Genomic DNA, 24,503 nt, shown 5'->3' with positions numbered 1-24,503 from the left:
AATACACTGTTGCATGTTAATCATTTCTCAGTGAAAAAAAAAAAACTACACTCTGCAGTTCCATTCTATCTCATAACATAATAAACATACTCTAACACAGCCAGTGCAGTAGCGTGGTTCAGCCCTTCCCCACATCTCCCTTCCTCCCGTCGGCCCCTCCCTCCCCTCCAAGTGCCCAGGTATCTAGTGGGCTCTCTGAGTCCTGGTCCTTCTGCCTGGCTTCCACGAGGAGGCACTGCTGAAAGTCTGAGAGAGACCCTTTCTGAAGACTCCCATTTTGCAAAGAACCACCTACTGTTTTGTAAGGTTCAACTTTCTAAAGCAGACTGGGCATCCCAAATGCTGTTGGTGATATGGGTGGACCTGTTATCTACTAGCATATTTTCACTTCCCCCAGTTCACTAGTAACAACAGCAGCAGCTAAACAGTGTTTATGGAACACTTAGTATGTGCCAGACATTACGTTCTGGACTTTAGGCAAACCATCTCATTTACTCTACAACCCAGCTGGCCCAAGTCTCAAAGGGTTGCTCAGGCCACAGTGGCTGTGCACTCTAGGGAAGGTGGTAGAGCAAAGTGATAAAGACTGGGGGTTCCGGAATTACAGTTTGCTGGCTGAGTGACACTGGACACATCACGTCCTCACAGCCCTTGGCCTGCTCTGTGAAACGGGAGTGGCGGGAGCGCTCCGGGGGATGGCCAGGATCACTGTGTGCACTGAGGGAGAACGAGTCCAGCACGTGATTCCAGGGAAGCCTCACTCTTCGATCATCCTTATTGTTTTAAAAGAGTACTGGTCAGAGTCAAGAGACCTTAGGAGTTACTGCCCCTCAGCTGTCCTCATCTTTAAGGTAACAAGATGAATGAGTTAAGTTCTAAGGTCTTTCAAGCCCTACATGGCTTTCAGAACAGTGGTGATCAAATATATTTGGGTACTTCTGCAGGGTGATATGACATTAGAACCTAACTTACTCCACCCAACAGATTTGGAACTTTTTCCCAGCCAGGTATGTCACTAACCTGGAAGAAGAGCAGCTGCTGAATGAAGTATGACTGAGAGGCAACGTGGCACAGCTGTTAAGAGCAGAGACCAGGGAGCCAGACTGCTGGGCCTGAAGCCCAGCTCTACCCTTTACTAACTGGGTGACCTTGGGTAAATCTGTTGATGTCGCTATGCCTCAGTATCCACCCTCATCTGTAAAATATAGATAACGGCATTGTACCTCTTAACAGTGTTGCAAAGATTCAAGGATTTAATACGAAGAAAGTGCTTAAAACAATGCCTGGCACATGTAAAGCAACATGTTAAGTTCGTTAAATAGAAGTTAAAAAGACTAATTGAGCTTTTAGGCTAATGCTTGCTTGCTATGTGTTTTCTTCTTTTTTAATCTGCAAGCTCTTAATGGCAACTAAAGTCGCAGTGGGCAAGGGCTTCAGTGTACTAGAGAAAACCTGAGAAAATTCTATCTCAAGAAAAATCTATTTGCCTGCACATTGAGAGAAAAACTGTAATGACAGGCACACCTCGGAGATACCAGGTCCAGACCACCACTATAAAATGAATGCTGCAACAAGGTGTCAAATGAAAATTCTGGTTTTCCAGTACATGTAAATGTTTACGCTATACTCTAAAGTATGCAACAGCATTTTGCCTAAAAAAACCTATGTATATACCTTAATTAAAAAATGCTTTACTGCTAAAAAATAGTAACCATCATCTGAGCTTTTGGTGAGTAGTAATCTTATTTTGCTGGTGGAGGGTCTTGCCTCAGTGTGGATGGCTGCTGACTGATCAGGGTGGTGGCTGATGAAAGCTAGGGTGGCTGTGACAGTTTCTTAAAATAAAACAACCATGAAGGGTGCTGCACAGATGGACTCCTTCTTTCATGAACAACTTCTCTGCAGCATGTGATACTGTTGGACAGCATTTTATTCACAGAATTTCTTTCAAAACTGGAATTAATCCTCTCAAACCTTGTCACTACTCTATCAACTAAGTTTATGTAATATTCTAATTTGTTGTCATTTCAACAATCTTCACAGCATCTTAACCAGGAGTAATTTGATCTCAAGAAATCACTGTCTTTGCTCATCCATAAGCAACTCCTCTTCCTTCCAAGTTTTATCACAAGATGGTGCAATTCAGTCACATCTTCAGGCTCCACTTCTAATTCTAGTTATCTTGCTATTTCTGCCATTTCTGCAGTTACTTCTTCCACTGAAGTCTTGAAGGCTGGAATCAACTTCTTCCAAACTCCTGTCAGTGTTGATATTTTGACTTCCTCCCATAAATCACAAATGTTCTTAATGGCATCTAGAATTCTGAATCCTTTCCAGGAGGCTTTCAATTTATTCTGCCCAGATCCATGAGAGGAATCACTATGGCAGCTATAACTTTACAATGTATTTCTTAAAATAGTAAGACTTGAAAGTCAAAATTGCTCTGTGATCCATGGGCTGCAGAATGGGTGTTGTGTCAGCAGGCATGAAAACAACATTAATCTCACTGTACGTCCCCATCAGAGCTCAGGGGTGACCAGGTGCTCTGTCAATGGGCACTAACATTCTGAAAGGAATCTTTTATCGGGAGGCCTCAACAATGGGCTTAAATTTTTCAGTAAACCATGTTGTGAACATATCTGTCACCCAGGCTTTGTTGTTCCATTTACAGAGTACAGGCAGAGTGGATTTAGCATAATTCTTAAGGGTCCTAGGATTTTTGGAATGGTAAATGAACACTGGCTTCAACTTAAAGTTACCACTTGCATTAGCCCCCAACAGGAGTCAGCCTGTCCTTTGAAGAGTTGAAGTCAGGCATTAACACAATGTTTTCAAGGTTCATTCAGGTTGGAGCATGTATCAGTACAGCTGGCCCTTGAAAAACACGGGTTTGAGCTGCACACACAGGTCCAGGTATGTGAATTTTTTTCCAGAAATAATTTCAAAAAATTCTGAAGATTTGTGACAGTTTGAGAAAAAATTTTCTTTTGGTTTATTTAATAATATAGTATATAATATGTATTATACAAAATACATGTTAATTTATGCTTACGTTATCAGTAAGGCTTTAGGTCAACAGTAGGCTATTAGTTTTTCGGGGAGCCCAAAGCTATATGCAGATTTTTGAGTGGGAGTTGGTGCCCTTAACCCCCCTGCATTGTTCAAAAGTCACATCTATTTCATTTTTTAAGTTGCTGGGTAATATTCTGTTTTTTGAATATGCCACATTGTTAACATCAGTTGACGGACATTTGGGTCACTTCCATATTTTGGCTATTATAAATCTGCTGCTGCAAAAGCTCAATATATGAACTTTTATGTTAACATATCTTCATTTCTCTTGGGTATGTACCTAGGAGTGGAATTTCTGGGTCATATGGTAACTCATGTTTAAACTTTTGAGAATTCTGTGAAAACTGCTTTAATGCCCACCAACAGAGAATGAGGGTTCTGATCATCCACATCTTTGTCAGTATTAGCTATTATTTGTCTTTTCAATGATAAACATTCTGGCAGGTGTGAAGCAGTATCTGATTGTGGTTTGTATGTGCACTTCCCTGATGGCTAATAATACTGAGCACAACATGTTTTCATGTTTGTTGGATATTTGTATATTTTCTTTGAAGAAGTAGCTATTCAGATTCTTTGCCCATAATTTGAAATGGGCTGTTTTATTACTGAGCTGCACTGTAGGAGTTCTTTATATATTCTAGATTCAAGTCTTTATTAGATATATGCTTTGCAACAATGTTCTCCCATTCTATGGGTTGTTTTTACTTTCTTGATGATGTGTTTGAAGCACAGGATTTAATTTTAATGAAGCCCAATTTATCTATTTTTAATTTGATTGCCTGTGCTTTAGGTATCAGCTAAGAAACCACCACCAAATCTAAGGTCATGAAGATTTACCACTGTTTTCCTCTAAGGGTTTTATAGGTTTAAGTGTTACATTTAAAGTCTTTGATCCTTTTGAATTCATTTTTGTATGCGATGTGGGGTGGGGGGTCCAACTGCTCTTTTGCATGTGGGTATCTAATGGTTCCAGCTGCATATAATTAGGTATCTTTTAAAAACCCAATATGACAATCTGCTTTTTGAATAAACTGTTTAATCCACTCATATTTAATATTACTAACAAAGTTGAATTTATTACTTTTTGTTTCCTATATATCTCGTGTTTTTCTATTATATTTCTCCTTTAATATTTTATTATGCAAATATATTCTAATATAACATTATAATTCCTTTAATGACTTTCACACTATATTTTTTAAGTTATCTTCTTAGTTACTATAGGGCATGCCATATACATCTTAACTTGACAGAATCTTTTTTCAGATTTATACTAGCTTAATTCCAGAGCTCCTATATTCCTCAAATTCCTCTTCCCCCTTTTTGTGCATAAAATATATCATTATGCATCTAAATATGTGAACGACACAGTTGTTCAAGGGTCTTCTATAATTAAAAATGTGACTTCATGTTTTCAAAATTAGTTAAGAACACACACAACTCTACACAACTACTTTTTAAATTAGTTAAAAAGAAGAAATATGCATTTGTTCTATCTTTTATAATTACATAATTACCTTTATGTTCTTTGTTTTTTTGTGTGGATTTGAATTACCATCTGAGGTAACTTTCTTTTAGCCTTAAGTCCTTTGGTATTTCTCATAAGACAAATCTGCTAGTAAAGAATTCTCTAAGTTTTTGTTTATCTAGGAATGTCTTTATTTCACCTTCATTTTTGAAAGAAAGTTTTGCTGGATATAATTCTTTTTTTTTCCCAGCACTTTGGATATATCACCCCATTTCTGGCTCTGTCATTTCTGATGTGATGTCAACTATCAATCTTAATGAAATACTTGAACATGATGAGTTTTTTTCTTGCTAATTTCAAGTTTTTTCTTTCAACATTTTTATTTTGATGTATCTGGTGTAAATCTCTCTGAGTTTATTCTACTTGCAGTTCTTTCACATTAATGACTTTCATCAAATTTGGGAAGTTTTCAGCTCCTATTTCTTTAAATATTTTTCTTTTTCCTTTCAGTGAATTTTCATTCCACTTGTACATTCTAACTCTACAACTTCCACTTGGCTCTTTTTTATACCTCCTATGCTTTGTTGATATTCTCTGTTGACACATTATCGTGACAGCTTCCTTTATTTCTTTAGTAAAGCATAGTTCCCTTTAGTTCTTTGACCATACTTACAAGGGCTGCTTCGAAGTCTCTGTTAAATATGGTATCTGGGCTCTCTTACAGAAAATTTCTGTTCCTACCTTCTCCTGTGAATGAGCTACACTTTCTTGTTTCTTTGCATGTCTCATAACTTTTGTTAAAAACTGGACATTTTAGGTAAATACTAACCAACTCTGGATATTGATTCCTCTTCCTCTCCTTTAGAGCTTGTTATTTTCTTGTTTATTTGTTTAGTGAACTGGCTAGCCTATTTCTCCATGGACTGGTGAGGCCTTTGGTGGTGCCCCTCAGAGGGTGCAGCCTTGGGCATGTGGACAGTCTCCCTGGATGACAGTGTTTTAGCAGGAGGCTCTCTGATTGGCTCTTTCCCTGATCTCTCTATTAAACTTTCTGCCCCATCTGGTATTAAACCTAGCTGTCAGGCTCTACGAATTGCTGGCTGAATACTCTGTTGTTTTTGACAATGCCTTAAGGCATAAATTACTCTAAAGTCTGCTTCAATTAATATCAGGCAGCAGTAGTTTTTGAGACTGAGATTGGTTCTGACCTAAGAAGAGCTGTTCTTAACTACTTCCCTGGTTCTTCTAGAACTACCTGGCCATGGTTTAGCTTTTTCTTCTTAAGAGCTAACAACCTCCTTTTGTTTGTTTACCACCAAAATGTATTATTGTTTTTTGAGAATGTCCTTATGCTTGAACTTTCCTACCTTCTGTTCTTACTCATTACCTCTTCTCCAAGCAAAATCTTGGTGCCACTACTCTGAGCAGGGCCAGTAGCCTCTCTTGTCAGCTTGCCTCTCCTTGCATGAAACCTCTGTCCTACAAGTGAGCTGGGGCAAGGGCAACAGAAGACACAGAATTCTCGACCTGCTAGGCCTGGGGTAGAGCTTCTGTGTCATGAGTGTAATATGTAGGTGGAGGAAGGGAGCCCCTGGCATTATGTACAATAAGTGAATTCAGTGAAATATGTCAGAGAAAGAAAAATAGTATATGATATCATTTCTTTGCGGGATCTAAAGAAGTTGAACTCAGAAAATAGCACTGTAGTAGTTACCAGGGGTTGGGGAGGGTAGAAATGGAGAGTTATCAGTCAAGGAACACAAACTTCCAGTTATAAGATTAATAAGTTCTGAGACATTTTTCCAAAGAAGAAATACAGATGGCCAATAGGCATATGAAAAGATGCTTCATACTGTTAATCATCAGGCAAATGCAAATCAAAATCAGAATAAGATATCACCTCACACTATTAGAATGGCCACTATCCAAAAGACAAGAAGTAACAAGTGTGGGTGAGGATGTGGAGAAAAGGGAATCCTCCTACCCTATTGGTGGGAATGTCAGTTGGTGCAGCCACTGTGGAAAGCAATATGGAGCTTCCTCAGAAAATTGAAAATAGAAATGCCATATGACCCGTTAATTCCACTTCCAGCAATTTACCTGAAGAAAACAAAATTCCTGATTTGAAAAGATATGTGCATCCCTATGTTTATTGTTGCATATTTATAATAACAAATATATGGAAGCAGCCAAAGTGTCCATCAAAGATGAATGGATAAAGATGATGTGGTACATATACACAATGGAGTATTATTCAGCCATAAAAAATAAGTATCTCCATTCACAACAACATAGATGGACCTCATCCATGAAGTACTATGCTAAGTGAAATCAGCCAGGTGGAGAAAGACAAATACCATATGATTTCACTTATTTATGGAATAAGAAGCAAAACAAAGCAAAGTGAACAAATAGCAGTAGACTCATAGACACAGAAAGGTGACTGGCAGTTATTATGGGGGAAAGGTTGGGGAAGTGGGTGGGGTGTGTGAGGGGGATAAAGGGGCACAAAAAATCTCAATCATGCTGTAAGTTGGTTACAGGGATGGTAGCACAGCATAGAGAATATAGCCAATGGTTCTGTAACATCTTCCTATGTTGACATATAATAACTGCACTAGTGGGGGTGAGCATTTAATAATATGGGTAACTTCTGAACCACTGTGTTGTATATTTAAAACCAATATAAGATTGTGTATCAGTGATAACTTCAGTAAAAAAAAAGGCAGAAGTAAAATATAAATTAATTTCAAAAAAAAGATTAACAAGTTCTGGCGAGCCAATGTACAGTGTGGTGATTATAGCTAATAACATTTGAAGATACTAAGAGAATAGATCTTAAATGTTCTCACCACTAAAAAGAAATGATAATGATGTGATGGGATGGAGGTGTCAGCTAATGCTATGATGCAATCATACTGTAAAACATACATGTATCAGGTCAATCATGTTGATATTAAAAAAAATGTATCAGGTCAACATGTTGTACACTTTAAACTTATACAATGTTTAAATCAATTATATCTTAATAAAGTTGGGGGTGGGTGTGGGGAAAAAAGGAGCTCTTGACTGCCAGGCTATACTCATCAAGAATTTAGGCTCTTCAATTCAACTTAAGAGTTAGACAGAATGAGAAGAGCTGGCAGCCTGCCTCCCAGTGAGATGCCATATTTCTTGTATGGGAGTGGTGAGGGGAGAGAGCCCTCTCTTTCTGGTCACACCTGCCTGGAGTACAGCTCCCACCAAGCAGAACTTCAAATGTCATAGACTCTCACTGGTGTCCCTGAGTTCCAGTAAATATTATTAAAGAAATGTTTCTTCATCTGCTGTACGCTCCTAGAACTACCTCCACAAGCTTTACACACAGGCTTTGTTGTTGTCCTTTTACAGTTTCACTGGATAGCAGGGGCACAGAGCTCCACATTGCCATCCCAGAAATGAATCTACTCCCTTCACATTTCTCGGCAGGATTACAGTGAGAATTCCTGAGTTTGTACAATCTGACTCCCTCCTGCAGGCCAGAGCCAAATGCTTCAGGGGTGAGCACCTGACCCAAGAGGGGTCAGAGTCCTTTATCATGAAGTCAGAGCTGGTACAAGGAGTCTGTTCATTCACTAGGAAGTCTACTCATCAGGGCAGAGAGAAGAGAGCACTGAAACACCATGCAGACAGAAGAGCGGAGAAGGATTCTCTGGATTCCTAAGAGTGCTCTGGTTGGTTCCAGTCAGTCTCTTCTCCTTCTCCGGTCTACCTTGAGGGAGTTCAAAGAGGCTTCTGTCACTAGCTATCAAAAATGTCTTAAGAGACAAGTAGTGACTCTATAGCATCTTACTATGCTGATGGACAGTGAATGCAATGGGGTATGTGGTGGGGACTTGATGGGGGGAATCAAGTAACCACAATGTTGCTCATGTGATTATATATTAATGACACCAAAATAAAAAAAAGTCTTAATATTCATAATTGGGGACTTCCCTCAGGAAAATTCTACTTTGAGCAAATTTCAATTAATCTCTCTTGGAAAAGAGGTCAAGAATCTTCCTTGGAATAGAGGTCAGGTGCCCAGAAGAAAGCTCCCCACCTCTCAGAAGACCTCCTCCAAGTACCTTGATTATGCTCGGATTCCTCATTAGCCACTCGCATCAGGGCATCCAGCACCAAAGCATTGTCTAGCCATGTGTACCACTCTTCCAATTCCTGAAGGAAGCTGGCTGTGCCCGTTGACTCTGACACCTTTCGAGTCGCCAGCTTGCAAAGCCGCTCAACAAAGCCAGGGATGCTGAGAAGGGCCGCTGCCAAAGGGAGAACAAAAGAGGGAATTTTCAAAACAGACCAGCTCTAAAGCCTTCAACAAACAGCCTGTTCCTTACCTGCATGACAGGAATGAATCTTAATTTCACATTAGCTAGTTTGAGTTTCCCTTTAAAATGAAATGGCAAGCCAAGGTAAAATGGTAATTAAGTTGTAGAAACAAGCTCAATTATAGCAGGTGCAGGGTAACAGACCTTACTTATATCTACTGGTGGGAATATAAATTGGCGTAATTTTTATGTTTTAAATCTATGTGCCTTTGAGCCAGGAGGTCCATTTCTGGGAACTTCCCTTAAGGAAATAACCAATTATATATACAAAGATATCTATAACAAAGATGTTCACTGATGTGGTTTCTATAATAGCAAAAGTGGAGATAACTATATGGTCATTAATATCATGCTGGTTAAATACAATTTATTCAATACAATGGACTACATAACAATAGACACTAAGAACAATGACACATCTTTACACAGTTGACCCAAAAAAGATGTTTAAATTTACTTGTTAGAGAAAAAAATATTAAACAGTATTAGTTTAAGCCCATTTTCCTTGGAAAATTTAATATTTGCTTTTTTAAAATATGCATATAACACACACATAAAGAATGGAAGGATATATACCAAGGAATTTCCTATGGTTGTTCCTGAGCAGGAAAGGATATAAATGCTTTTTTTAAAACTATTTATCTACAGTTTTATTTTCATGGAACAAACACATACTAGCAGGGAGAAAGAAGATAAGTTTTTTTCCCTAAAGAAAGAAAATGAATAATTACCCAACTCTTATTTCTGCTAGTCCCATTTTACTCAAAATGAGTAAGATGGAAATTCTGATAAGCATAAAAACTTAATATACTTTGAAGGCAGGGAAATCCAGGTTCAAATCTTGTCTTCATTATTTAACCTTTAAAATAAGGGCTTATGTCTTTATGCTTTGCTTATAACACACCAAATATTCCTGGAAGGATAGGAAACAGCAATGGTTGCCAAAGACAACAAGAATTAGGCCACCAGAAATTAAGAGTGGGAGGGAAACTTCAACAATTTTTTGAATCTGTAGACTTTTTTGAACCATGTGAATATATCATCTAATAGAAAATTAATAAATAACTAGGTATTTCATAATATCAAGATATTACTGTTAAATTGGGGGGAATAATATGGTTTTGCAATTATGTTAAAAAGAGTCATTATCTTGTAGAAACACTGAAATATATTCAGGTTAAATTCTCTGATATCTGGGCTTTGTTTCAAAATAATCCAAAGTGAGTGAGGTAGGGAGGGAAGAGTGAATGGGGTTAAAGAGAAAAGACAGGCCATCAGCTGGCAATTGTTGAAGCTAGACTATGAGTAAATGGGGATCATTATATGTTGTGTCATATGTATATATGTCTTTACTTTGTGTGTGTGAAGATTCGCATAATGAAAAGCTTTAAAATAAAATTCAAAAGAATACAATGCTAAAGAAAATTTTTAAAAAACAAATAAAACAAAGGAAATAGGAGGAATATAATGAAGTCATATAAATTCAGTCCCAGCAGAGTTTGGTAAATGATCTTAACCTCTTTCCATCCTCTAAAAATTAGTGAGTGACGTAAAATAAAATCTTTGACCTCATTTTTTAAAAATGTTAATAAGACTACACTGAAATTAACTTTCCCTCAAAAAGTTAAACATAGAATTACCATAAGGCTCAGCAATTCCACTCCCAAGTGCATATTCAAAAAACTGAGACCAGGTGCTCAAATAATTGCATGTACACCCAGGTTCACAGCAGCACTATTCACAGTGGCCCAAAGGGGGAAACATAGCAAATGTCCATCAACAGATGAAAGGATAAACAAGTCGTGGTATATACACACAATGAGTGTCATTCAGCCCTAAAAAGGAACACTGACATGCTGCAGCATTGGCATACCGCAAAAACATCATCCTATGTGAAAGAAGCATGATATAAGAATCAAAAGGTCCTATACTGTATGATTCCATTTATATGAAATGTCTACAATAGGTAAACCCACAGACAGAAAGCAGGTGGTTGTCAGGGATTAGGGGAATGGTGACTAACTGCTTAATGTATACAAGATTTCTTTCTGGGGTAATAAAAATGTTTTGAAACTAGATGGAGGTGGTGTCTGAACAAATTTAAGTGTACTAAATACCACTGAACTTTTTACCTTCAGTAGTTAATTTTGTTATGTGACTTTCATCTCAAAAAAAGAACATAAAAAACAAAACCACAAAACGCCAAGATAGCTTTTCTTGTTTGTTTTTTGAGATACCATTTTGTACTTATCAGCTTGACAAATATGTAGAAGTTTAAAAAGGCCCTGTATTGGGACGGGTGTACTGCCCTGAATGAGAAGATGAGCCAGCAATTTCCCTGGAGGGTTAATTTCTCAACATCTATCAAAGTTTAAATGGCAAATATGCAGCTCGTCATATTGTATGCACAAAGTTTATATTTGCAGGAAGAAAGTCTTAAAAAACCAAATTCCCATCAATAGGGTACTGGTTAAATAAATTATGCTATGCCCATATGCTGAAATACTATGTAATTATAAAAAGGAATCAGCAAGGGGGAGCCAAGAGGGCGGCGTGAGTAGTTCAGCAGAAATCTCCTCCCAAAAACATATATATTTTTGAAAATACAACAAATACAACTATTCCTAAAGGAGACACCAGTGGATACAATACAATAGCCAGCCTACATCTACATCTGCGAGAACTCAGCATGACACAAAGGGGGTAAGATACAAGCCGCAGTTCAGCGGGAACTGAATGCCCCCCTACCCCAGACCCTGGTGGGAAGAAAGGAGTTGGAGCAGGGAAGGAGTGAAAGCCCAGGACTGCTAAACAACCAGCTCTAGAAATCCACACTGGGAGCGCAGAAACATGGTTCACAGGATGCTGGATATTAGAGAAACGGAAAAGCAAAAGCTGCAAGCAGGTCCCCGCAATCGGCGCCCCTGAGACAAAAGAAAAGCAAGGGGTTTTTGCAAGTCTTAAAGGGACAGGGACCCCACACCTGGATGAAGTTGTCCCGGTGCATTGAGCCCAGCAGGCTGGGAATCCCGGGGAACGCTAGGCGACCTAACCCCCTGGGTGGCAGCGCACCTCTGAAGCCCCTCACAGTGATAAGCAGCCTGCCAGTCGTTCTGCCAACTGGCGCGGACACCAACACACTGGTCCAGTAGTGGGAGAGTGGCAGTGCGCACCGGGGGCAGTGGTGCCAGAGGGGACTGGGAGAGGCCCGTGTGAGCCCGCGGCAGTAGCAGCAACCCAGCGGCCCGGGAACAGCCTGCGAACGCCGGCAGCGGCACCAGAGGGGCCTGCGAGTGGCCAAAGGGAGCCGGTGGCGGCAGCAGAGGAGCAACCCAGGAGCAGACAGTGTCCCCAGCAGCCGCCCAGGCCAGACCCAAAGGCCGCTGCTGCTACACAGCTGCCTGGCAGGGGTGCCACTTTTGCACGACAGCGCACCCGGCACGCCTGCCACTCCCTGCAGGGATCTGCGCTACTCTGATGGAGACCCTGCCTACAGCAGCTTAGGGGATTAACCCGGAGGCAGCTCCAGGAGTGCAGGTAACCAACACAGGTAGTGGAGAAGGGCAATGCGAGCAGCAAGCAGGAAAGGACTTTGTTATCCCAGCTGACACATATGCTACCTGCCTATAGCTCCCTCTATCTCCATGAAAGGGCAGAAGAATTTAGTCCAGTCCAAAATAGTACAGACAACCTCTGAGAGAGGGCTTGGGGAGATAGACCTAACCAATCTCCCTGAAAAAGAATTCAAAGTAAAGGTCATAACCATGCTGATGGATCTGCACAGAAATATTCAAGAGCTAAAGGAACAAGTACAGAGGGAGAATACAGAAATAAAACAATCTCTGGAAGGACTTAACAGCAGAATGGATGGGATGCAAGAGGCCGTTAATAGAATAGAAATCAGAGAACAGGAACGGAGAGAAGCTGACGCAGAGAGAGATAAAAGGATCTCCAGGAATGAAACAATATTAAGAGAACTGTGTGACCAATTGAAAAGGAACAATATTTGCATTATAGGGGTACCAGAAGAAGAAGAGAGAGAAAAAGGAATAGAAAGTGTCTTTGAAGAAATAATTGCTGAAAACCTCCCCAAACTGGGGGAGGAAATAGTCTCTCAGACCATGGAAGTACACAGAACTCCCAACAGAAGGTACCCAAGAAGACACCACCAAGACACATAATAATTAAAATGGCAAAGATCAAGGACAGAGTATTAAAGGCAGCCAGAGAAAGAAAAAAGGTCACTTACAAAGGAAAACCCATCAGGTTATCATCAGACTTTTCAACAGAAACCTTACAGGCCAGAAGAGAATGGCATGATATATTTAATGCAATTAAACAGAAGGGCCTTGATCCAAGAATACTGTATACAGCACGATTATCATTTAAATATGAAGGAGGGATTAAACATTTCCCAGACAAGCAAAAGTTGAGGGAATTTGCCTCTCACAAACCACCTCTACAGGGTATTTTAGAGGGACTGCTCTAGATGGGAGCACTCCTAAGGCTAAATAGATGTCACCAGAGAAAATAAAATCACAGCAAAGAAAGCAGACCAACCAAATACTAACTAAAGGCAAAATTAAAATCAAGTACCCACAAAAGCAGTCAAAGGAAACACAAAAGAGCACAGAACAAAACACCCAACATATGAAGAATGGAGGAGAAGGAATAAGAAGGGAGAGAAATAAAGAATCACCAGACAGTGTATATAATAGTTCAATAAGCGAGTTAAGTTAGTAAGATACTAAAGAAGCTAACCTTGAACCTTTGGTAACCATGAACCTAAAGCCTGCAATGGCAATAAGTACATATCTTTCAATAATCACCCTAAATGTAAATGGACTGAATGCACCAATCAAAAGACACAGAGTAATAGAATGGATAAAAAGGCAAGACCCATCTATATGCTGCTTACAAGAGACTCACCTCAAACCCAAAGACATGCACAGACTAAAAGTCAAGGGATGGAAAAACATATTTCATGCAAACAACAGGGAGAAAAAAGCAGCTGTTGCAGTACTAGCATCAGACAAAATAGGTTTCAAAACAAAGAAAGTAACAAGAGATAAAGACGGAGACTACATAATGATAAAGGGCTCAGTCCAAGAAGAGGATAGAACCATTATAAACATATATGCACCCAATACAGGAGCACCAGCATATGTGAAACAAATACTAACAGAATTAAAGGAGGAAATAGAATGCAATGCACTCACTTTGGGAGACTTCAAGACACCACTCACTCCAATGGATAGATCCACCAGACAGAAAATAAGGACACAGAGGCACTGAACAACACACTAGAACAGATGGACCTAATAGACATCTACAAAACTCTACATCCAAAAGCAACAGGATACACATTCTTCTCAAGTGCACATGGAACATTCTCCAGAATAGACCACATACTAGGCCACAAAAAGAGCCTCAGTAAATTAAAAAAGACTGAAATTCTACCAACCAACTTTTCAGACCACAAAGGTATAAAACTAGAAATAAATTGTACAAAGAAAGCAAAAAGGCTCGCAAACACATGGAGGCTTAACAACATGCTCCTAAATAATCAATGGATCAATGACCAAATTAAAATAGAGATCAAGCAATATATGGAAATAAATGACAACAACAACACAAAGCCCCAACTTCTGTGGGACGCAGCTAAAGCAGTCTTAAGAGGAAAGTATACAGCAATCCAGGCATACTTAAAGAAGGAAGAACAATCCCAAATGAATAGTCTAACGTCACAATTATCGAAATTGGAAAAAGAAGAACAAATGAGGCCTAAAGTCAGCAGAAGGAGGGACATAATAAAGACCAGAGAAGAAATAAATAAAATTGAGAAGAATAAAACAATAGAAAAAAAATCAATGAAACCAAGAGCTGGTTCTTCGAGAAAATAAACAAAATAGATAAGCCTCTAGCCAGACTGATTGAGAGAAAAAGAGAATCAACACACATCAACAGAATCAGAAACGAGAAAGGAAAAATCACGATGGACCGCACAGAAATACAAAGAATTATTAGAGAATACTATGAAAACCTATATGCTAATCTAAACAGACCAATTACCAGCAATGAAATTGAAGTGGTAATCAAAAAACTACCCAAGAACAAAACCCCCGGGCCAGATGGATTTACCTCGGAATTTTATCAAACATACAGAGAAGACATAACACCCATTCTCCTTAAAGTTTTCCAAAAAATAGAAGAGGAGGGAATACTCCCAAACTCATTCTATGAAGCCAACATCACCCTAATACCAAAACCAGGCAAAGACTCCACCAAATAAGAAAACTACAGACCAATATCCCTGATGAACATAGATGCAAAAATACTCAACAAAGTATTAGCAAACCGAATTCAAAAATACATCAAAAAGATCATACACCATAACCAAGTGGGATTCATCCCAGGGATGCAAAGATGGTACAACATTCGAAAATCCATCAACATCATCTACCACATCAACAAAAAGGAGGACAAAAACCACATGATCATCTCCATAGATGCTGAAAAAGCATTTGACAAAATTCAACATCTATTCATGATAAAAACTCTCAACAAAATGGGTATAGAGGACAAGTACCTCAACATAATAAAGGCCATATATGATAAACCCACAGCCAACATCATACTGAACAGCGAGAAGCTGAAAGCTTTTCCTCTGAGATCGGGAACAAGACAGGGATGCCCACTCTCCCCACTGTTATTCAAGTTAGTACTAGAGGTCCTAGCCATGGCAATTAGACAAAACAAAGAAATACAAGGAATCCAGATTGGTAAAGAAGAAGTTAAACTGTCACTATTTGCAGATAACATGACATGATATTGTGCATAAAAATCCCTAAAGACTCCACTCCAAAACTACTAGAACCAATATCGGAATTCAGCAAACTTGCAGGATACAAAATTAACACACAGAAATCTGTGGCTTTCCTATACACTAACAATGAACTAACAGAAAGATAAATCAGGAAAATAATTCCATTCACAATAGCATCAAAAAGAATAAAATACCTAGAAATAAACCTAACCAAGAAAGTGAAAGACCTATACCCTGAAAACTATAAGACACTCTTAAGAGAAATTAAAGAGGTCACTAACAAATGGAAACTCATCCCACGCTCCTGGCTAGAGATAACATTGTCAAAATGGCCATCCTGCCCAAAGCAATATACAGATTCAATGCAATCCCTATCAAATTCCCAACAGCATTCTTCAACAAACTGGAACAAATAGTTCAAAAATTCATATGGAACCATCAAAGACCCCAAATAGCCAAAGCAATCCTGAGAAGGAAGAATAAAGTTGGGGGGATCTCGCTCCCCAACTTCAAGCTCTACTACAAAGTCACAGTAATCAAGACAATTTGGTACTGGCACAAGAACAGAACAGACACTCCAAACATTAACCCAAACATATATGGTCAATTAATATACGATAAAGGAGCCACGGACATAAAATGGGGAAATGACAGTCTCTTCAACAGATGGTGCTGGCAAAACTGGACAGCTACATGTAAGAGAATGAAACTCGATCACTGTCTAACTCCATACACAAAAGTAAATTTGAAATGGATCAAAGACCTGAATGTAAGTCATGAAACCATAAAACTCTTAGAAAAAAACATAGGCAAAAATCTCTAAGACATAAACATGAGTGACTTCATGAACATATCTCCCCGGGCAAGGGAAACAAAAGCAAAAATGAACAAGTGCAACTATATCAAGTTGAAAAGCTTCTGTACAGCAAAAGACACCATCAATAGAACAAAAAGGTACCCTACAGTATGGGAGAATATATTCATAAATGACAGATCTGATAAAGGGTTGACATCCAAAATATATAAAGAGCTCACACACCTCAGCAAACAAAAAGCAAATAATGCAATTAAAATATGGGCACTGGAGCTGAATAGAGACAGTTCTCTAAAGAAGAAATTCAGATGGCCAACAGACACATGAAAAGATGCTCCACATCAGTAATCATCAGAGAAATGCAAATTAAAACCACAATGAGATATCACCTCACACCAGTAAGGATAGCCACCATACAAAAGACAAACAACAACAAATGTTGGCGAGGTTGTGGAGAAAGGGGAACCCTCCTACACTGCTGGTGGAAATGTAAATTAGTTCAAACATTGTGGAAAGCAGTATGGAGGTTCCTCAGAATGCTCAAAATAGAAATACCATTTGACCCAGGAATTCCACTTCTAGGAATTTACCCTAAGAATGCAGCAGCCCAGTTTGAAGACAGATGCACCCCTAAGTTTATCGCAGCACTATTTACAATAGCCAAGAAATGGAAGCAACCTAAGTGTCCATCAGTAGATGAATGGACAAAGAAGATGTGGTACATATACACAGTGGAATATTATTCAGCCATAAAAAGAAAACAAATCCTACCATTTGCAACAACATGGATGGAGCTAGAGGGTATTATGCTCAGTGAAATAAGCCAGGCGGAGAAATACAAGTACCAAATGATTTCACTCATCTGTGGAGTATAAGAACAAAGGAAAACTGAAGGAACAAAGGAAAACTGAAGGAACAAAACAGTAGCCGACTCACAGAACCCAAGAATGGACTAACAGTTACCAAAGGGAAAGGGACTGGGGAGGATGGGTGGGAAGGGAGGGATAAGGGCGGGAAAAAGAAAGGGGGCATTACGATCAGCATGTATAATGTGTGGGAGGAGGGCATGGGGAGGGCTGTACATCACAGAGAAGACAAGTAGTGATTCTACAGCATCTTACTACGCTGATGGACAGTGACTATAGTGGGGTTTGTGGGGGGGACTTGGTGAAGGGGGGAGCCTAGTAAACATAATGTTCTTCATGTAATTGTAGATTAATGATAAAAAAAAAAAAAAAAGGAGTCTGATCATTCTCTATGTACTAGAACGGAATGCTTTCCAAGACAGTATGTTCAAAAAGCCAGGGGCAGAATAGTTCCTATTTTACATTACCATCTGTACAAACAGGGAGGAACCAATCTTTCTTTCCCTTCTCCATCCGCGATTGGCTATGTACAGCTTATCCCTGGAGGGATACACAAGAAAATGGTAACAGGCTGCCATGGAGAGAGAAGAAACTTCCTACTGTACACCTGCTGGTCCCTTGTACTTTCTGAATTTAAAAAAAACTTAGATAAAGAAGTTTGGATTCTACGTGAAAATCTTCACCAAGCTGGATTTCTACTCTCACATCTCTTTTCTCCAGGGTAAATTACTCCAGTTTCTTTAACTATTCCTCACAGGACAGGTCCTAAGGCCTAGCCTTCCCAACCTACATATTTAACAAGGCCCTTCAGATGTGACTTGTCCAGCATTCAGGGTTCTGAGACTCTTACTTCCATCCCAAAGATAACTGAGCTTTTGTTGAGCCAGTCACCCCTTGAAAAGGTGATGGAAGCTATGGACTCTCTCCCCAGAAAAAACTGTCGGCCCAATTATGCTCTGAGATTGTCTACAATTTCAGGACATTGGCACCCCAGCTTAGTGTTGTCTTTGTAATTCTCAGTCTTATCAGTACCTATCACGCACTGCTGGATAATGTTCAGGTGGATGACAACTGAAACATCCACAACTTTGGAGAATTTCTGCAAAAGCAGATTTCTCGCCTCATACTTGTTAAAACATCAGTATTTCCAAAACAATCCTGTAATTTCTTCTCTTGAATCTTAGGCCCTGTTTTCCAGCTCTTTGAGATGATTCTGAATTCTTTCTTAGCTCATGTGTTGCATAAAGCAGACCCTCTCAGCTTCGTATCACTTATAAATTGATAATTTTGTGGCATGTGGCTTCATCTACATCTCTGATTAGAATCTTGAATGATTTCTATCTCCTCCCCATCCCCGCCTCCCAGAATGGAACCATTTGTTCCCATCTCAATCAACAGAAGGGACAATTTGGTAGTTCTAAGAATCCGAAGAAGGGTACTAATATTTTTATAATCTGAGTTCCTGATAAAGGTACAAGCAGATATCACATATAAATTACCTCATGCATTAGTCACACAGGCATAAAAATGAACATAGACATTTTATAAAGACTCTGTTTTTTAACCACCTGAATCAAAGAAAACTGAGCTTGGGGTTAACTCTCTGTTAACCAACTTTCTAGAACACCTCATTCCCCAGGAATGATAGATAATGCTGGTTTTACTTAAGACAGTTTACAGATAGATATGTGAAGGTAATCAATATTGATAGAATAAAAATGATCTGCCAGAACAGACTCCTTAAATGGGAAATTAAAAGATGAAAGTCATTCAGGTACCTCAGCACACACAGTTATCCAATACTGAACCTTTGTGACCTGGAGCTTCCTATGCTGTGCAATGCGAATAATAATCTCTATTTCACAGGGCCGCTTGGAAGATTAAATAAAATCACTTCTAGGTAAAGCAGTTAGCTCAATGTTTGTCAAATAGCAGGAGCTTAACAAATGTGGGCTTTTGTCAGTATACATGTATGCGTGTTTAAGTCAGCTCTGTAGTTATCATTCAGTTGTAATAAAATTCACGTTTAAAGGAATGTATATTTTATGATTTACTAAAATGAGTATTCCTGAAAAGTTTTAAGAAGAAGTGGGGGTTGGCAGGGAAAAAAAGCCTACACAAACCAAGACAACCTTGGGTCCATGAACTCAGGAAGAAAAACAAGCCTGGAGGGAGAACCACTAACTGGAGTCCACAGAGTTCATGAACTTCTGCTTTTACATATGACTAAAGGGTGAAAAATCATATTCCCAAATAACCTGCAAATACAGTTATGACCATCTGGTGTTTATAACTTAAAAGTTAACGATGACCCACATTCAGGAATTAGAAGAGAGGCTGCTGTGTAGCACCTCAGAATTTTGCAGACCTCGGTATGCACACATTCAGTCAACTGGACTTTGGAAACAGTACCGTTCTCAAAGCATTATCAGGTCTGCCATGGGACGGTCATGGCTTTTTACTATAGCTTTTTTTTTTTTTGATAGACAAAGTACTCTTTATTCCTTAGAAATGTTATTTCCTCCCTTTGGTATTTCATACTGATTAAAAAATCTATTTGCCATTTATAATTGATCAAGGTTTTGTTTTCAAAGCTACCTCAAGCAGCAAATGATATTGAATCCATTTTACCAATACTGACTTTTTAAAAATTAAAGTATCATTGATATACAATCTTATGTTGGTTTTTAAATATACAACACAGCAGTTCAACAGTTACCCATATTATTAAATTATCCCCTCTAATCCAGAGACTATCAATCAACATAGTACAATGTTACAGAATCATTAAATGTATTCTACATTCTGTACTACCATCCCCATGACCAACTTATATCATGATTACAAATTATTGTGCCCCTTTATCCCCTTCACCCTACCCCACCCACTTCAACCTCTCTCCCTTGGTAACCACTAGTCCCTTCCCGGTGTCTATATGTCTACTGCTACTTTGTTCCTTACTTTGTTTTGCTTTTATACTGCACAAATAAGTGAAATCATACGGTATTTGTCTTTCTCTGCCTGGCTTATTTCACTGAGCATATACCCTCTAGATCCATCCATAATGTTGCAAATGCAGGATTTCTTTTCTTTTCATGATGAATAATATTCCATTGTGTGCATATAACATATTTTTTATCCATTCATCTATTGATGGAGGCTTAGGTTACTTCCATATTTTAACTATTGCAAATAGTGCAGCAATAAACATAGGGGTGCATAGGTCTTTTTGAATCAGGAATCTAGTTTTCTTAGGGTAAATTCCTAGGAGTGGAATTACTAGGTTAAATGGTATTTCTATTTTTGGTTTTTTAAGGAACCTCCATATTGCTTCAACAATGGCTGCACCAATTTACATTCCCACCAACAGTGGAGGAGGGTTCCCATTTCTCTGTATCCCTGCCAGCATTCGTTGTTTCTTGTCTTTTGGATAGTGGCCATCTAAGTAGTGTGAGGTGATATCTCACTGTGGTTTTAATTTGCATTTCTCTGATGATTAACAATGTGGGGGGCATCTTTTCATGTGCCTGTTGGCCATTTGTATTTCTTCTTTGGAGAAGTGTCTGTTCAGGCCTTCTGCCATTTCTCTCTCTTTTTTTTTTTCAGGTGTACAACACAGTGATTTAACATTTATATACATGATAACTCTAGGTACCAGCTATCACCATACCAAGCTGTTACAATATTTTGACTATATTCCTTATGCTATACATTACATCCCAGTTACTTATTTATTTTACAATTGGAAGTGTGTACTTTTTTTTTTTTTTTGGTGAGGGCATCTCTCTCATATTTATTGATCAAATGGTTGTTAACCACAATAAAATTCTGTATAGGGGGGTCAATGCTCAATGCACAATCATTAATCCACCCCAAACCTAATTTTCGTCAGTCTCCAATCTTCTGAAGCATAACGAACAAGTTCTTACATGGAGAACAAATTCTTACATAGTGAATAAGTTACATGGTGAACATTACAAGGGCATTCATCACAGAGGCTTTTGGTTTTGATCATGCATTATGGACTATAAACTGTCAGTTCAAATATGAATATTCATTTGATTTTTATACTTGATTTATATGTGGATACCACATTTCTCTCTTTATTATTATTATTTTTAATAAAATGCTGAAGTGGTAGGTAGATACAAGATAAAGGTAGAAAACATAGTTTAGTGTTGTAAGAGAGCAAATGTAGATGATCAGGTGTGTGCCTGTAGACTATGTGTTAATCCAAGCTAGACAAGGGCAATAAAACATCCACGTATGCAGAAGATTTCTCTCAGAACGGGGGGGGGGGGAGGTTCTAAGCCTCACCTCTGTTGATCCCCATTTTCTCACCTGACGGCCCCCCTGCAACTGTGCCTGTCTTAGGTTGTTCCTCCCTTGAGGAATCTTACCCGTTTCTGGCTAACCAGTCATCTTCTGGGGCCATACAGGGAAATTGTTAAGTTGGTAAGTGAGACAGAAGCCCTATTGTTTGAAAAGGTTAGCTTTTTACTTCTTTGCATATTTTATGCCCTGTGGCTTCTATGCCCAGCATTTGTCTTGAGGTGTCTTTACCACTTGGAAGAATTATGATACTCAGTAAATTCGATATGAGGCACGAATTCTACTTAAGGGTTATAATTATGAAGGAAGAAGAAAAGTTATAGAAGTAGCAGGTGGAAGAAAACCTGGGAAGATTGATTATTTCTTTGACATACCTTCTTGTAGATTAACTTCAGTATGTATAGGTTTTAAACTACTAATTAAATTGCACACACACATTAACATAATAGGAGTACAGTTATGTAACCAAAGCATACCTGTAATTACCAGCCATCTCCAGTGAAACCAAGAAAACCAGTTAGGCACCTTAGGCATTTGTGAAAACTTATCTATAATATGGTGAATATTGTCCGACTGAACTTGAACAGTCTGAGAGAAATCAGACAAATTAAAACAACCCATTCCTGGGGACTGTTCACATCCCATATGTTCTTTTAACAGTAAATAGTCTGTAGTTGTAAGATTTTGGAGCGCTACAATTTGCACTTCTCCTAATTCTTGGTTGAGTTCCAACAGTTTAGATCCAGTCAAATTTGCTGTTTTGCTGTATGCACAGGCCAGCTTAGATACCTCCTTCTTCATTCCCATGGCAAGTCCAGGAACTGGTGGGATGAGTGCATCTACACCTGTAGCAGTGCGTGGATCTTTGTTGGGGTTTTTTGATGGTCATCTTCTGGCATGAGTCTTCCTGAGAGTGGTGATGTTGGAAGTTCTTTTTCATATCGTATCTTAGTTCATTTTCGGGGTAGCCAAATTAGGCTTTGATTCTCTGTATAAACACAAACAGACCCTATGCCTACACTTTTATAGGCCCTTTATATCATTGTGTAGAACTCATTGGAGGTCACCACACAGGAACTGCTTTTTTTTTTAATAATTAATCTACACTTACATGACGAATATTTTGTTTACTAGGCTCTCCCCTATACCAGGTCCCCCCTATATACCCCTTTAAGTCACTGTCCACCAGCGTAGCAAAATGTTGTAGAATCACTACTTGTCTTCTCTGTGTTGTACAGCCCTCCCCTTTCTCCCACCCCCCCATGCATGCTAATCTTAATACCCCCCTTTTTCTCCCCCTCCCTTATCCCTCCCTACCCACCCATCCTCCCCAGTCCCTTTCCCTTTGGTACCTGTTAGTCCACTCTTGAGTTCTGTGATTCTGCTGCTATTTTGTTCCTTCAGTTTTTCCTTTGTTCTTATACTCCACGGATGAGTGAAATCATTTGGTATTTGTCTTTCTCCGCTTGGCTTGTTTCACTGAGCATAATACCCTCCAGCTCCATCCATCTTGCTGCAAATGGTAGGATTTGCCCTTTTCTTATGGCTGAGTAGTATTCCGTTGTGTATATGTACCACATCTTCTTTATCCATTCATCTATCGATGTACATTTAGGTTGCTTCCAATTCTTGGCTATTGTAAATAGTGCTGCGATAAACATAGAGTTGCATCGGTCTTTCTCATACCTGATTGGTGCATTCTTAGGGTAAATTCCTAGGAGTGAAATTCCTGGGTCAAATGGTAAGTCTATTTTGAGCATTTTGATGTACCTCCATACTGCTTTCCACACTGGTTGAACTAATTTACATTCCCACCAGCAGTGTAGGAGGGTTCCCCTTTCTCCACAGCCTCGCCAACATTTGTTGTTGTTTGTCTTTTGGATGGCAGCCATCCTTACTGGTGTGAGGTGATACCTCATTGTAGTTTTAATTTGCATTTCTCTGATAATTAGCGATGTGGAGCATCTTTTCATGTGTCTGTTGGCCATCTGTATTTCTTTTTTGGAGAACCGTCTGTTCAGTTCCTCTGCCCATTTTTTAATTGGGTTATTTGTTTTTTGTTTGTTGAGGCGTGTGAGCTCTTTATATATTCTGGACGTCAAGCCTTTATCGGATGTGTCATTTTCAAATATATTCTCCCATACTGTAGGGTTTCTTTTTGTTCTATTGATGGTGTCTTTTGCTGTACAGAAGCTTTTCAGCTTAATATAGTCCCACTTGTTCATTTTTGCTGTTGTTTTCCTTGCCCGGAGAGATATGTTCAAGAAGAGGTCACTCATGTTTATGTCTAAGAGGTTTTTGCCTATATTTTTTTCAAGAGTTTAATGGTTTCATGACTTACATTCAGGTCTTTGATCCATTTTGAGTTTACTTTTGTATATGGGGTTAGACAATGGTCCAGTTTCATTCTCCTACATGTAGCTGTCCAGTTTTGCCAGCACCATCTGTTGAAGAGACTGTCATTTCACCATTGTATGTCCATGGCTCCTTTATCAAATATTAATTGACCATATATGTCTGGGTTAATGTCTGGATTCTCTAGTCTGTTCCATTGGTCTGTGGCTCTGTTCTTGTGCCAGTACCAAATTGTCTTGATTACTATGGCTTTATAATAGAGCTTGAAGTTGGGGAGTGAGATCCCCCCTACTTTATTCTTTCTCAGGATTGCTTTGGCTATTCGGGGTCTTTGGTGGTTCCATATGAATTTTTGAATTATTTGTTCCAGTTCATTGAAGAATGTTGCTGGTAATTTGATAGGGATTGC

At 39.0% G+C, this 24,503-nt stretch overlaps 1 protein-coding gene across 2 annotated transcripts in view; it reads right to left on the bottom strand.

Moving 5' to 3' along the window:
• TRPC4AP (transient receptor potential cation channel subfamily C member 4 associated protein) overlaps positions 1-24,503 on the bottom strand; it is an 85,968-nt gene that overhangs the window by 14,164 nt on the left and 47,301 nt on the right. For both annotated transcript variants that reach the window (XM_017674960.3, XM_017674959.3), the window contains exon 8: positions 8,647-8,832. In XM_017674960.3, the coding sequence (XP_017530449.2) occupies positions 8,647-8,832 (186 nt within the window). The remainder of the gene's footprint in view (positions 1-8,646; positions 8,833-24,503) is intronic.

Source organism: Manis javanica, chromosome 5, assembly GCF_040802235.1.
Source record: "Manis javanica isolate MJ-LG chromosome 5, MJ_LKY, whole genome shotgun sequence".
Classification (NCBI taxonomy): Eukaryota; Metazoa; Chordata; class Mammalia; order Pholidota; family Manidae; genus Manis; species Manis javanica.
This window is presented reverse-complemented; position numbering and strand designations above follow the sequence as displayed.